Genomic DNA, 14,267 nt, shown 5'->3' with positions numbered 1-14,267 from the left:
AAAGGAGGAGTTGCTGGTACAGTTGCCTTTGTGGAAATGTGAAATCTACAAAATACTTGCACTTAAAGTGTTATCTAACTTTAAAAAATATTTATTCTATTTGAAAGGCAGAGTGACAGAGAAGAGGAAGAAGGAGAAGAGAGAGAGAGAATCTTCCATCTGCTGGTTCTCTATCCAATGGCCACAATGGCTGGGGCTGGGCCAGGTCAAAGCCAAGTACCTGGAACTCCATCCTGGTCTTCCACATGGGTGTCAGGGGCCCAGGTACTTGGGCCATCTTCTGCTACTTTTTCCAGGTGCATCAGCAGGGAACTAGATTGGAAGTGGAGCAGCCAGGACTTGAGCTGGCACTGTAGGATGCTCCATATTACAGGCCGTGGCTTATCCCCCTGAACCACAACACCGTTCACCAATGGAGTAATGAGTTCAGAAAGACAAAAGCAAAGATAGTAAAGCAAAGTTTATTAAAAGACGTTTCAAGTTAGGAATGAACCAGCCAAGAGAGTACATGGCCTAAGGTAAAAATCTTAAGCCAAAAATACTTCAAAGGGAGTTAAAGAGAGAAAAAGATATTGAGAACTCTAATTCCCAGTAACGGTTCTTTTGATTGTTGAATCTGAGTTGAATCACTGTTAAAGAAGATGATCTAGGAAAATTGCAAAAGTCATTATGGCAAAAAAAAAAAAAAGAATCCATTTTGCATAGTGTTTTAGCAACAAAACCCTTTCCAAAAAGATGATGAGTTTAAAGAATTCCTCTACTAATAATATTTTTAAGACTAAAGTTAAGTGTAAATGGATAAATAAATCTAATTTAAAAGCAAACTTAGTTATCAAGATCACCAAAATGCAAATCTTTAAAAATAGAACAAATCTTTAAAAATAAAATGTTTATTTCACATTATCTAAGTACATCCAGTTATGCAAATTTACATTTTTATTTCACATCTTTGTGTTCCTGATATACATATAACAGGACAAAGAACATATTTGCAATGCTCAGCTGGTAAAACCTTGCGTGGGAAGAAGATTCTCAGCTGCCTTAGTCTTCAAATAATTGGAGTAGAAGTCAAGAGTGGTAAAGAGAAAATTGAATAAATTTTTATGCCATGAGAAGTCATTCATGCTTGATTTAAAATGGTCTTCTAATTTTTAATCACAATTCAATAGGTAACATATCTTTGGGAACTTCTTAAACTATTTCAGAAGGTTAGTTGATTGTTTCTGGAACTCTAATGATCTGCATGAACTTGACACTCAGCTACGCAGCAAATGATGCTTAAATGTTGGCATTGTAGTCATGATGTGCACTCACCTAAGATATTTTTAAAGGGTAATCACTTTTTAAATTTATTATCCTTTTTTAAATTTAAATTTATCACCTCTTTTTTTTTGCACTTGTGAAAATATCTTGACAGGCTAGAAAATGAGCAATTATTTCTTCAATTATGCAAAGAAAAAGAACAGACTAGTACAATACAGTACTCACTTTAAAAGAAACAATTGCACTGAATTAAAGAATTAAAATTTTAGTTACAATATTATGAAATTCAAAGATATTAAAATCACATTATGCCACTAGATGACTGCATGTTCATTCTGTTCGATGTTGCCCATGAGATCTTTGGTGTCACTAGTTCCCGGGCTTGACCGGCTGTTAAAATAAAGAGTGTTTTCAAAGGTGCCCTCTTGAGGTATGTGCACGCGTCTTTTCTTATAAAAGAAATAGGCAGCAAAGCCAGCACCAGTCAGAATCAGAAGGGTCACGATAATCACCACTCCTGCCATGCTGGAAGACTTTTTGGAAGGGGCATCCTTTCTTGAGTCAGCTAGAAACAAAGAAAATCATTAGTGATAAAGTTGAAGGAGAAAGGGATGCAACTTAGTGCTACGGAGAACAGTACAATTTTCTTGTTGGAAAAACTAGAATGTATAAATATTCTTTCAAGTGAGATTTGTCAAGCAGAAGTGTAGGACATGAACACAGAGTCCGTGTGACATAGAGGATTATGGGAAATGATGATTATTCAGTTGCTTTGTACTAGGTAATCAATGCTTCCAAAATACATATACTGTGTTTCAGAATAATTTAAGACTGATTACAAATACATTATAAGAAGATAAATAGAATAGTCAAAATAATGATGATTAAAGTTCAAAACAAATGAAAAATTTAGGGAAAAAAGGAAATAAGAATAGTGTAAATTTGAGCTAATGACTATCATTAGTAAACAAATAGCACCCAGAATTTAGTAAGGGAATGACAGGCATTCTCACTTTGAGGCTTTTCTTAGCAGTCAAAATAAATGTTACCTAATTCAAGTTATCGATAAGAATTAAAGCAGAAAATTTACTTAAAAAAAAAAAAGACCCACAAAGAATCTTGAACTTGTTTTGATAAAGACACTATAGGGCCGGCACCACGGCTCACTTGGCTAATCCTCCTCCTGCGGCACTGGCACCCCGGGTTCTAGTCCCGGTTAGGGCGCCGGATTCTGTCCCAGTTGTTCCTCTTCCAGTCTAGCTCTCTGCTGTGGCCCGAGAAGGCGGTGGAGGATGGCCCAGATGCTTGAGCCCTGCACCCGCAAGGGAGACCAGAAAGAGGCACCTGGCACCTGGCTTCGGATCGGCGCAGTGTGCTGGCTGTAGCGGCCACTTGGTGGGGGGGTGAACCCACAGAAAAAGGAAGACCTTTCTCTCTGTCTCTCTCTCTCACTGTCTAACTCTGCCTGTCAAAAAAAAAAAAAAAAAGGTACTATAAGGTCTGTTACTCAAAAATATCATCCAAGATACACTGGTGGCACAACAAAGGCCAGAGCAGTCCAAACAATTCTGCTGAAATTGCCCAGGGGGTAGGAGGGGAATATTGTGGCTTTCAAAACAAATTGTGTTGATGCATCACTCACACTAAACTGAACATTTCATAATGGCCTTACCTTTTGTTGTAACTTCCGTCTGAGTAGGTTCAGCATCAACAACTGTTTGTTTTAAAAAAAAAGAAAATAATGAAATATTAGTAAGATTGCATGTGAATAGCAAATACTATTTGTTTTACAGTTATGCAAAATCTTTTATTTTGGTTCATGGTGATATGATATAATATGTATCACATTTGGACTAGTGAGCGCTTTACCCTCTTGCTCCTTGAACAACACACACACACACACATTCCGTATTATCTATTGACCTATGTGTTATCCAACTAGCCATCTATCTATCTAGTGTCCACCTATGTTACAGTAGCACCCTACAACTGCATGGTGACTCTGAATGCATTAGAAGATCTGAAAACGAGATCCTTCATGTTGCATTTGATCCATTGACCTTCACCCCCTAAGACTGACCCAATCTGTGAATAGGTATTCTAGTCTAGGGGGTTTAAAATTGGCCCATTGAAGCCTAAGATGTTTCAAGGTATTCAAATGAAAAGTAACATAAGACTCCAATGTTGTACCAAATGGTGCGGAAGCAGAATAGATTTTAAAAACATTAAAGACCTGTGCAATTAATTTATTTAAATCTATTATCTAATTAATAATTTCATCTCTTGGGAAGGGTATTCTCTGAGGCAGAATGATACCCAAATATCTTCAAAGGCGACAGTGCTATACCTTGAGCATTTTTTTTTTTTTTTTTTGACAGGCAGAGTGGACAGTGAGAGAGAGAGACAGAGAGAAAGGTCTTCCTTTTGCCGTTGGTTCACCCTCCAATGGCCGCCGCGGTAGGCGCGCTGCGGCCGGCGCACCGTGCTGATCTGATGGCAGGAGCCAGGTACTTATCCTGGTCTCCCCACTCTGTCTCCTTTCATGGTTTCCATTCCTATCAGAAGGAGACTGAATGGGTCTGACATGACTTATTCCATAATCAGTTCTGAGTCTTCACCAGAGCCCTGGCCTCTTTGGGCGGCTGACTGCTTCCCCTCTTCCCCTCTCACACAATAGGCTTTGTAGACTGATTCTCCCGACTGTTTGCAGCTTGGCAAACCCATATCCATGGATATGTCATGATAGACGAACTGATTAACAAAAACTACTGCCAGCTAAGCAGAGAGTGCCGCTTACTCTGACCCGCAGACTGCAACTGCTCACCACAACAGAACGGATTTTTCAATGAGAATGGGAGAAAGTGTGCAAGCGACCTACAAATTTGTGGAAAATCCATACGATCAAAAACTATGTGTGGATTTCAAAAAACTTTGCAGTAAAATAAATGTATCTCAATTTCTTTTTTCCTTTTTTGAAGTACCCTTGTATAATCATATACCTGACCTCTTCCTATTTGAAAGAAATGGTGGCATGTGAAGACAGGGACCATACAATAAGCTTCTCACTTACTTTTTGGTCTTTTACAAATATAACCCTTGTAGGAAGAACAGTGAATGTTATTCCAAAGTCCAGATGATGCATCTAAAAGCACACAGTCATTTCGTTCACCAGAGGGATCGCCCGTGTTCCAGTTGACAAAGGAGACTGGGTTGTTGTTTACCCACAGCCACATTCCTGATCATCGACCAGAATCAAGAGAAACAGAAGTTACAAATCACCCTCTTAAAACAGTTCAACTTATTCAAAATTTATATTTATTAAATAAAAGTTTTTTAAAAAAAACAGTTGAACTTCTTTGTGTATAGTTTCTAAGCATATTATGTTATGCTAGACTCGACAGTCAGTTACAATGAGACTTTTACCAGGCAAGACTATAATGACTAATGATTCCAGGGAAGGAATCCAAGAAAAATATGTTTCCTATATAGCTATAGTTGAAAATTTATTTTTAATTAGTACAAATATTTATGCTTATCCTTCCCGAGCTTTTTTGTTCTGGCAAAACAAATAACAAATGGAAAATGTTCTTAAATCTTCTTACACTAACTGAGCTGCAGAACATATTTTTAATTAGCAGCTTTGACAGCACATGTGAGACACATAAACTTTCAGTTATTATCTCAAATAAAAATATAAATTTGAATCTTCAAACTCTTCATGAATTAATCATGACTTACGTCAAGACTTTTTGGAATTGAACCCTTACCTTACATGTAACATTTTAAAACACTTGTGATTAAGTAATGGCTTTGCAAAAAAATTACCTTCCACATTTCTGAACATTCCTATCCAAAAATTGGTTTTACTTTTAAGAGGCTCAACCCGATACGACAGAAAACTAGACTCAGATGCACTTTCAATGGAAACCAGAGAAGAACCTGCAAAGCATAAAAAGACTAATAAGATGGGATTTTATTTAAGTAGTTGAACATATATTTTAAAACAGTACTGATAAGAGTAAAATGAAAATGCCCAAAGACTGTGGACTCAAAAGGCTTCCATAGCCTGGGCAACTCATGGTAAGAACCATCACAGACACTGACATCATACATAAGAGAGTTAGTTGATAAATTAACAGCAGGAGTCACTGTGCACTTACTCCCCATGCAGTTCCTCTGTCCTGTAAAACTTGTTCTCAAACAGTTTTTTATATTTTGTGTGTGTGTGTGCATGCGCGCGCGCAAATTGTTGAAAATTTTACTTAGTATAGAGTTGGTCTTTTGTGCATAAAGTTTATTGAAAATGAACCTTACTGGAGAATGGGACTGGGAATGGGAGAGGGAAGAGGAAGTGGGGAGGGAGTGGTGGTGGGAGGGTGGGTGTGGTGGGAAGTATCACTGTATTCCTAAAGATGTATGCATGAAATTTATACTTATTAAATAAAAATTTTCTAAAAAAAAATCCACCCAATGTCTCCATTCAAGCAAAGAATTTCAAAGAGTGAATATTTGTCTTCTCAGAATTTTAGCTTCCATTCTGAAAATATGGTTTTTTAAACATTGTGAACAAGCACTGAACTAGTTCCTGTAGGATAAGCAAAGATGACCAGGATGTGGGCTATATCTGAGAAAGTTATGGTTCATGGACAATAATAAATTGGGAGTACAAATGAACCTCATATAAGAGAAAATAAAAGTGCTATGTTATGGGCATGTCAAGCAATTTTGGATGATATAACTGAAAAGGAAGATGGGGAAAACAGAATTAAGCAGAGAGGAGGACAGGATATCACATAGAATTTCAAGCAGAAAGGGTAGAAAATCATACAGAAAGAGGGAGCAGTAAGAGAAAAGACAAAAGAGGGGGAATTCAGGAACACAGCTGGCTTGTTTGTCTGGGGTACGGCATCAATCTAGTCCACGGGCAACACAGACAAGGGGTAGGCCTTCCTACTTGGTGTCAAGAGATCAGTAGTTGGGGAAACACAGTGATAACGAACACTGCCTGTGCTCAGGCAGCAGATGATGCAGTGTTAATAGCACTGCCACATATAGGGCCTCTCAAAGCAAGAGGGAGAAAACTGTAAGGCCAGTAGGATGGCTGTGGGATTCACACCCATACGGAGTTAACTGTTAGCATTCAATGTTAGAGTAAGAATCTATAACCTACAACAATAACCAATGTATTATAAGCATTTTATATTACACATTTGAACTTTCATTAACTCATCAAAATCATATAACAATTTCATCAAATAGGTACTATTGTTACATTTGATTGATTAGGAAACTAAAGCACAGGGTAATTTGTGAAGATTCTAATGCTGGCGGAGCCGTCACTGTATTGTAACGTAGGCATTGTGAATCTTGGGGGTCTATACTTCACCACAGCCCACGTGCACTACTTCTGGATCCTGGATTACTCTCTCGATGATTGCTTTCATTGCGTGATTGAGTAAATAATCTATCATTAAATATATTTCATAGACATCAGCCATTTCAAAATATTTGTGACATACTCTGACAAATAAGAATTATTCACTTTAACAGAAAATAAAATCATCTAAAATTGAAACAAAGTTTCTACCTATTTACTGCAAGATAAAAAAAAACACTTAGCAATATAAAGGAAATCTTTGTTTTAAAATTTAAAATGGTGAAAGCAGACTTCAGGGACATCATCAGAAAGACCACAGTAAGTGCCTCTGAAAATCCTTTCCTCTACAAAAGCAACTGAACAATGGCAAATTTGTCAAAATCATCTTTTTTTGCATGCTGAAAATTGACCAAAGGCTTCCTTCCAGGAAATACTTGTTACAAAAAAATTATATCTAATTATTAACAGTAAATTTGTGGTGTTTCAACTTATTCTAATGCCAATGCCTTCTCCCTAGTTCCATGGTAGCCCTTAAAAATGAACAGCCTCGCAATCACAGTGAAAACCAGCAGCCTGGAAGTCCCTGGAGCAGTCATAAAGGGGCTGGAGCTCTTTACAAGCCCCATTCGCACAGAATTTCCATTATTTTTCTTCTCTGACAATTTCCTAGAAAAACTCATTTGAAAAGCTTGCTTTCATTTGAGCTGACTAGAGCTCACTCAGAGCAAACTGATTTCTCCCCGGGAGTATTTATTTAAAAAACTATTGAGCTGCCTCAGTTAATGATAACAGTTGTGAAAAAACAACAATCAATAAACTTCAAAGCAAACTCTAAGGAATGAGGTATTCAAAGGAGACTTTTAAAAAATTGCCATTTCCCTGGGAATCTAGGACGTCATAGACATACACTGGGGTGCACATGCCCAGAGCTGTGTGCATGATTGAGAAACACTGAGAATTAATTAACTTCTGGCTCACCCTGGGGCTCTGCGTAAGTAGGACGTGAAGGCTAAGGCAGCTTTTTAAACAGCCTGGATGAGTGTTGAAAATACATCATACTACGCACACAGTTCTTCCACAAAACTTGAAAGACTAATTAGTTCTAGACACTTAAACAAATCTGTGCTACCACATCTGGGAGATCCAAACTAAGAACATTATAATCTGATGGTCAAAAATCAAAAAGAGAGTCTTGAAACCAGCAAGAGAGAAATGACTCATCATATAGAGAGACCTTCATGTCGATCGTTCAGAAACCATGGAGGCCAGGAAGCATACTATACTATTTATAGCATATTATACTATTTAAAGGGCTGAAAGAAAATAGCTATTGCTGAGAAATTTTCTAACCAGCAAAAGTACCCTTCAAAAATTAAGATATACCTTGATAGCAAGGAAAAAAAGAGACTTCTTTAATACAAGAAATAATAAAGCAAAATTTTCAGGCTGAAATGAATTGACACTCAAGAGTAACTCAAATTTACATGAGCAAACAAAAAATAAAGAGCATTGGTAAAGGTATATAAGTAAATAGAAAAGTATAAATGTATTTTTATAACTTTCTTTTCTGGCTTAAAGAACTGTAAAAAACCGTAAGTGTAAATCTGCAATGGGTCTACAATATATAAAGATGTTCTTGTATGACAATAACAGCACAAAGAAAGGCAGAGGGAATGGAACTATATAAGTATAACATTTTTGTACACTATTGAAATTAAATTTATATTCATGGTGGTGAGCATTTGACCTAGGGTTAACACATGGCTTGGAACTCCTGCAGCCCATACCGGAGTGCCTGGATTCAAGTCCTGGATCCACTCCCAGTTCCAGCTTCCTACCAACGTGCATCCTGGAAGGCAGCAGGTGATTGCTCAAGTAGTTGGTCCCCTGCTACCCATGTGGAAGAACTGAATTGAGTTTCCAGCTACCAGCTTTGGGTTGGTTCAGCTCCAGCCAGTGCAAGCATTTAGGGAGTAAACCAATGGATGAGAGCGCTCTGCTTATCTGTCTGCCTGTTTCTTTTTCTCTAATAAATACAGATAAATTTTAAAAATTAAAATAAGCAGGGCCGGCACTGCAGTATAGTGGGTAAAGCGCTGCCTGCAGTGCCAACATCCCATATGGACGCTGGTTCAAGGCCTGGCTGCTCCACTTCCATTCAAGCTCTCTGCTATGGTCTGGGAAAGCAGTAGAAGATGGCCCAAGCACTTTGGCCTGTGCACCCATATGGGAGACCCAGAGGAAGTTTCTGGCTCCTGGCTGTGGATCAGCGTAGCTCTAGCCGTTGGCAGCCAACTGGGGAGTGAACCAGCGGATGGAAGACCCCTCTCTCTCTCTGCCTCTCCTTCTCTCTCTGCGTAACTCAAACTTTCAAATAAATAAATAAACCTTTAAAAAATTAAAATAAGCATAAAAATAAACTTATATTAATCTAAACTATATTGCTACAAACTAAGATTTTAATTTTAATCCCCAGTGTAATGATCAAGAAAAAAGTTGAGGGGCTGGCGCTGTGGTACACTGGGTTAAAGCCCCAGCCTGCAGTGCCAGCATCCCATGTGGGCGCCGGTTTGAGTCCCGGTTGTGCCTCTTCCAATCCAGCTCTCTGCTATGGCCTGGGAAAATAGTAGAAGATGGCCCAAGTCCTTGGGCCCCTGCACCTGTATGGGAGACCTGGAAGAAACTCCTGGCTCCTGGCTTCAGATCAGCTCAGCTGTGGCTATGTAGTCATTTGGGGAGTGAACCAGCAGAATGGAAGACCTCTCTCTCTCTGCTTCTCTTTATCTCTGTGTGTAACTCTGACTTTCAAATAAATAAAATAATTCTTAAAAAAAGGAAAAAGTTGAATGAATATAGATGTTACTGGACTTATGATGGTATCATATCTCAGTAAACCCATTGTAATGTCAAAAATTTGTAAGTAAAACCATCATAAGATAAGGACTATCCATTCAGTAAAAAAAAAGGAATTAAAATGGAATACTCTTCACAAGCTGACTTCTGCTGAAGCCCAGGCTTACCACATTGAAAGCCACTGCAGTGGACTGGCCTGTTGGGTCTCCTTGAGGGCAGATCACTGTACAGATCAGCAATTAACAGGCCTGCCACCCATTGCTTCTGATGCCGAGCTTTCTTTTCCTCCTGGTTTTTGTTAAAGCAGACCAGAGGATGCAAGTCAAGGGAGTGCCCGTGTCCGATCTCTAATCTTCGGTGGCCTGAACTACAAGTCTATAGTCACAGGCATGTTCTGTAGTAGCTTTTCTAAGGTAGACAATGCCCATGAGGAAAATTATATTCTCACTTTAAAACTTTCTTTCCCTTTGGTCTAAAAGGGAGGTTTTTTCTACTTACTCTATACTTCGCTGATGGCGAAGTGAATCTAGCTATGAGATTATTATTTAAGTTCTTATTTTGGCTATGCTATTACAGAAAAATGTTAGCCATCTCTTTTATAAGGTCTAAAGATTAAATTGTGCGTCCTACAGATTCCTTCATAATAGAATTAGTTTCCTACCTTGAAGAGAATAGAGAAATGAAAGAACAAGTTGGGCTTAGAATAGAGAAATGAGGGAGCAAGTCCTAGATCGCTTGCTGACAATAGCAATATCACATGAATACTTAGCAAACAGTTTCAACCATTAGATAACAACTTAAGAAAACATTTACCAGAAGGTCCAATGCCTTCTATAAATTTTAAGAATCATGTATTTGAAAACACCTCTTAAATATCTAACATGGTGTAGTTTGTTTAACCAGTAAACTTAAGCACAACCATCTAAAATGTTTTTAGTTTCTTTCTACCAACAAGTTTAAAACATATGATACACAAATTCAGGTCACACAAATTAAAATGTATCTTTGATTGATTTTAGCAGCTTAAATTTATGGACAATCTTATCTATAAGCCATTTAAAATAAAACTCTTAATAAAATTTCCTATGTGGACATACAATATGTACACACATATAACATAGCATAATAGACCAATATAGCAATTTTAATAATAGCTTTTAAAATCTTTAACTCTTTTTGTAGATTGCCAATTGATTTGAATTGCTTTTTTAGTAATCTCAGTTAACCATACTTTCTCTCAGTTGGTACTGTTAATACATTATTGGCTTCATCTGTTTACAGAGCCATCCCAAAGTACTGAATACAATAGAAGTGGCTGGAAAAAATCCATAGGAACCTATAGGAGGACAGCTAAACACAGAACCAACAACGTTTTAGTTTTATGAGCAGCAAATCATATATAACTGTGGATGACAAAAGACTTTAAGAGTTGGATCACTGGAAATGGACCTGCCCTGGAGTCGAAGGATGCCCAGGTCAGAGCCACAGATCTTATTGGCTCTAAGCTGAAAAGCCCTTCACTCAGCCCAACTTCCAAAGTGACCACTGCAGCTGAGGGGATGGTCAAGTAGGGTCAGCAACATGGCAGGCAGAACTGTAAATTTCTTGTTAGAGATGCCACCTGCCTTTACCTGGCCAGCTCTCCTCCCAGGCCAGCCAAGTAATGAAAGTCAACAGAGTGCCTTCCCCTAGGAGGTTCACACCTCCCTTAGGATATACCCCATGTGAAGAGATAGATAGGTCTGGGCCTCTTAACTTACAAGGCCTAAAGCCCACCAGATTATTATCAAGCCCCTTCTGTCAGGTTCTATTTGCCTCTCAATCAGAAAACTTAATTGTAGCTTAGACAGCACCTTTCTTAGCTCCTCTAATAATGACTCTGTCCTTTGTTCTAGGCCCTGTCTAGCGTACTTGGGCCTCATTCCTTTGTAATCATAACCTCTACTCTACCACCAATGGCTCTACTCCCAACCTGTGTGTACTGATAGTCCTCTTCCCCACTTAATGTTGTATAATTGTTCAAACCTGGTAAATGCCACTCTTAGGATCATTGGTTACTATCCTCACTCTGTCTTTTATGACCTTGTCTAAATATGATCAGAGTCGGCAAACTTGGAAGGCTTCCATAGCTTGGCAACTCATGACAACAGCCTAGGGTGGTTACTGGCGCCATAAACTAGAGTGTCAATTTGTTGGGTCAACAACAGGAGCCGCTGTGCACTTGCTCCTCATGTGGGATCTCTGTCCTTAATGTGCTGTACATTGTGATTTGATGCTATAACTAGTACTCAAACAGTATGTTTCACTTTGTGTGTCTATGTGGGTGCAAACTGTTGAAACCTTTATACTAAATTGATCTTCTGTATATAAAGAGAATTGAAAATGAATCTTGATGCAAATGGAAGGGGAGAGGGAGCGGGAGAGGGGAAGGTTGCGGGTGGGAGGGAAGTTATGGGAGGGGGAAGCCATTGTAATCCATAAGCTGTACACTGGAAATTTATATTCATTAAATAAAAGTTTAAAAAAATGGTATACTATAAATTATGAATTACAAGTTACCTAATTACAAAAGAAGATAGTAATAAAGAACTTAAGGAACTCAAAGACATAGAAATATGAAAAATAATGGCAAAATTACAGACATAAATCCTACCTTGTCAGTAATTACATTATATATAAACGGATTAAATACTCCAATTAGAGATCAGCAAAACAGAAATAAATTAATTAGAAATATTCAACTACATGCTCTCTGAAAATGATGCATGTAGCCTGAAAGTAAAAGCTGTTAAAAGATACGCAATATTAACAACAGCTTAAATAGAGCTGGAGCAGCTATACTAATATTTGACAAAAGAGGTTTTCACACAAAAATTGTTATTAAGGACAATAAGACATTTCATTTTCAAAAAGTCCAACTTGTGGAAAGATATGACAATTGTAGAAATATGAAGGGGTCCTCAAAAGTTCATGGAAAGTGTATAATGTGAAAAAACTATGCATGGATGTTTATTTTGGTGCAAAAAAATCTTTTAAGTCCATTTTCTATGAACTTTTTGAAGTATTCTCATGTATGTACCTAACAACAGAGCCCCAAAATACTTGAATCAAAAACTGACAAGCAGATTTCATCTCACTCAGACTTTTGAATGGACCCGAAGGAAATGAGAATAAAATTCTTGCACAACACCGTTGTATGAATAGCCATGAGCTGGAAAATAATAAAAATATGGTGAAAATAGTTCAATGAAATTCAACTAAGTGGCTTTCAAATGAACCCTGTCAAATTCCCCTTATTTGACATTTTATACTTCAGGGGGACACTCTCCTATGTTGTGCCTACTTGAGCTTTGTTTTTCTTCACAAATACAATCAACAGATATAAATCCTATTCTGTTACTGGTAAAATAAAATGTTTCGGGTATTTTTAAAACCTGAGCTTATCCACTCTGAGAAGGAAATAATACAACACTCTGTATACATAAAAATGAGAATATTAACAGTTAATAGAAATAGAGCAGAAAGGAAGAATTGTTGAGCAAATCATTATTTTCTACCTTAATTATCAAAAATGCTGATACTGCAAAGTTAGAAATTACATTTGGGGGGGCTGGCGCTGTGGCGTAGCAGGTAAAGCCACAGCCTGCGGTGCCGGCATCCCATATGGGTACTGGTTTGAGTTCCAACTGCTCCTCTTCCAATCCAGCTCTCTGCTGTGGCATGGGAAAACAGTAGAAGATAACCCAAGTACTTGGGCCCCTGCACCTGTGTGGGAGACCCTATAGAAGCTCCTGGCTTCCGGTTTCTGGCTTCAGATCAGCACAGCTCTGGCTGTTGCAGCCATTTGAGGAGTGAACCAGCGGATGGAAGACCTCTCTCTCTCTCTTCCTCTCCTTCTCTTTCTGTGTAACTGTGACTTTCAAGTAAAATAAATAAATCTTTTAAAAAAATAAAATAAGAAGAAGAAATTACATTTGGGGGCAAGCACTCTGGGGTAGGAGGCTAAACCTCCACCTGCGGTGCCAGCACACCACACAGGCACCTGTTCATGTCCCGGCTGATGGAAGACCTTTCTCTCTGTCTCTCCCTCTCTCTGTTTGTAACTCTGCATCTCAAATAAATAAATAAAGCTTTCTTTAAAAAAAGAAATTACATCCAAAGGGCATGATATTCACCATTCTGTTGTAAAATACATTATTAAAAATAAACATATATTTTTAACATTCTAGTTTTTTTAATGTACAGTGTTATTAGAATCACCAGGCTCCAGAAAAGATGATTATGAAGCTTTCTTTCAGAAAATACGTCACTTACCCATTCGGAGACATTCCAGAGACGCCTGTCCCCAGTTCCTTGTGTATGAGGATTCAATATAGTAGCAGTGACCATGGAAAGGAATCCAGGCCGTGTGCTCGGACTCCGGGCATCTGCCAGGCAGTTGTGGGGGCTCCGTGGCAGGGATCTCTGTTAATACAAACATACTTAAAATACCCAAATTTCTGTAGTATGTAGAATAATATTTTCCTAGCTAAGGGAAATTTTATCATCTTTCTTTTAAAAAAATTTCTAATGGTTATTATTTAGTTCCACCATTTTTATTGTTAAGATTTCTTTTACTTTATCATTTTTTTTTCAATAGAAATAGGATGTACTATGGTATGGTGGCAATAAATCACACTAATAATTATGACTATAGGTCTACTGATACCTGTAAAAATGTTAACAAATTTTTCAAAAAGTCACCCCCAGAAGTTTGTAAAAAGATTCCGCTTTC

General features: G+C 38.0%; 1 protein-coding gene across 1 annotated transcript in view; it reads right to left on the bottom strand.

The window, feature by feature from the left end:
* Nucleotides 1-872: 872 nt before the first annotated feature.
* Nucleotides 873-14,267, bottom strand: part of MRC1 (mannose receptor C-type 1) — a 113,590-nt gene continuing 100,195 nt past the window's right edge. Inside the window, exons 26-30 of the mRNA XM_062210526.1 lie at nucleotides 13,808-13,957; nucleotides 5,089-5,202; nucleotides 4,334-4,498; nucleotides 2,936-2,977; nucleotides 873-1,828 (exon numbers count right to left, since the gene is read on the bottom strand). Coding sequence (XP_062066510.1) covers nucleotides 1,578-1,828; nucleotides 2,936-2,977; nucleotides 4,334-4,498; nucleotides 5,089-5,202; nucleotides 13,808-13,957 — 722 coding nt within the window. The 3' untranslated portion in view covers nucleotides 873-1,577. The remainder of the gene's footprint in view (nucleotides 1,829-2,935; nucleotides 2,978-4,333; nucleotides 4,499-5,088; nucleotides 5,203-13,807; nucleotides 13,958-14,267) is intronic.

Source organism: Lepus europaeus, chromosome 14 (genome assembly GCF_033115175.1).
Source record: "Lepus europaeus isolate LE1 chromosome 14, mLepTim1.pri, whole genome shotgun sequence".
Lineage (NCBI taxonomy): Eukaryota > Metazoa > Chordata > Mammalia > Lagomorpha > Leporidae > Lepus > Lepus europaeus.
The sequence above is the reverse complement of the archived record's forward strand: the minus strand, read 5'-3'. Positions and strand labels throughout refer to the sequence as shown.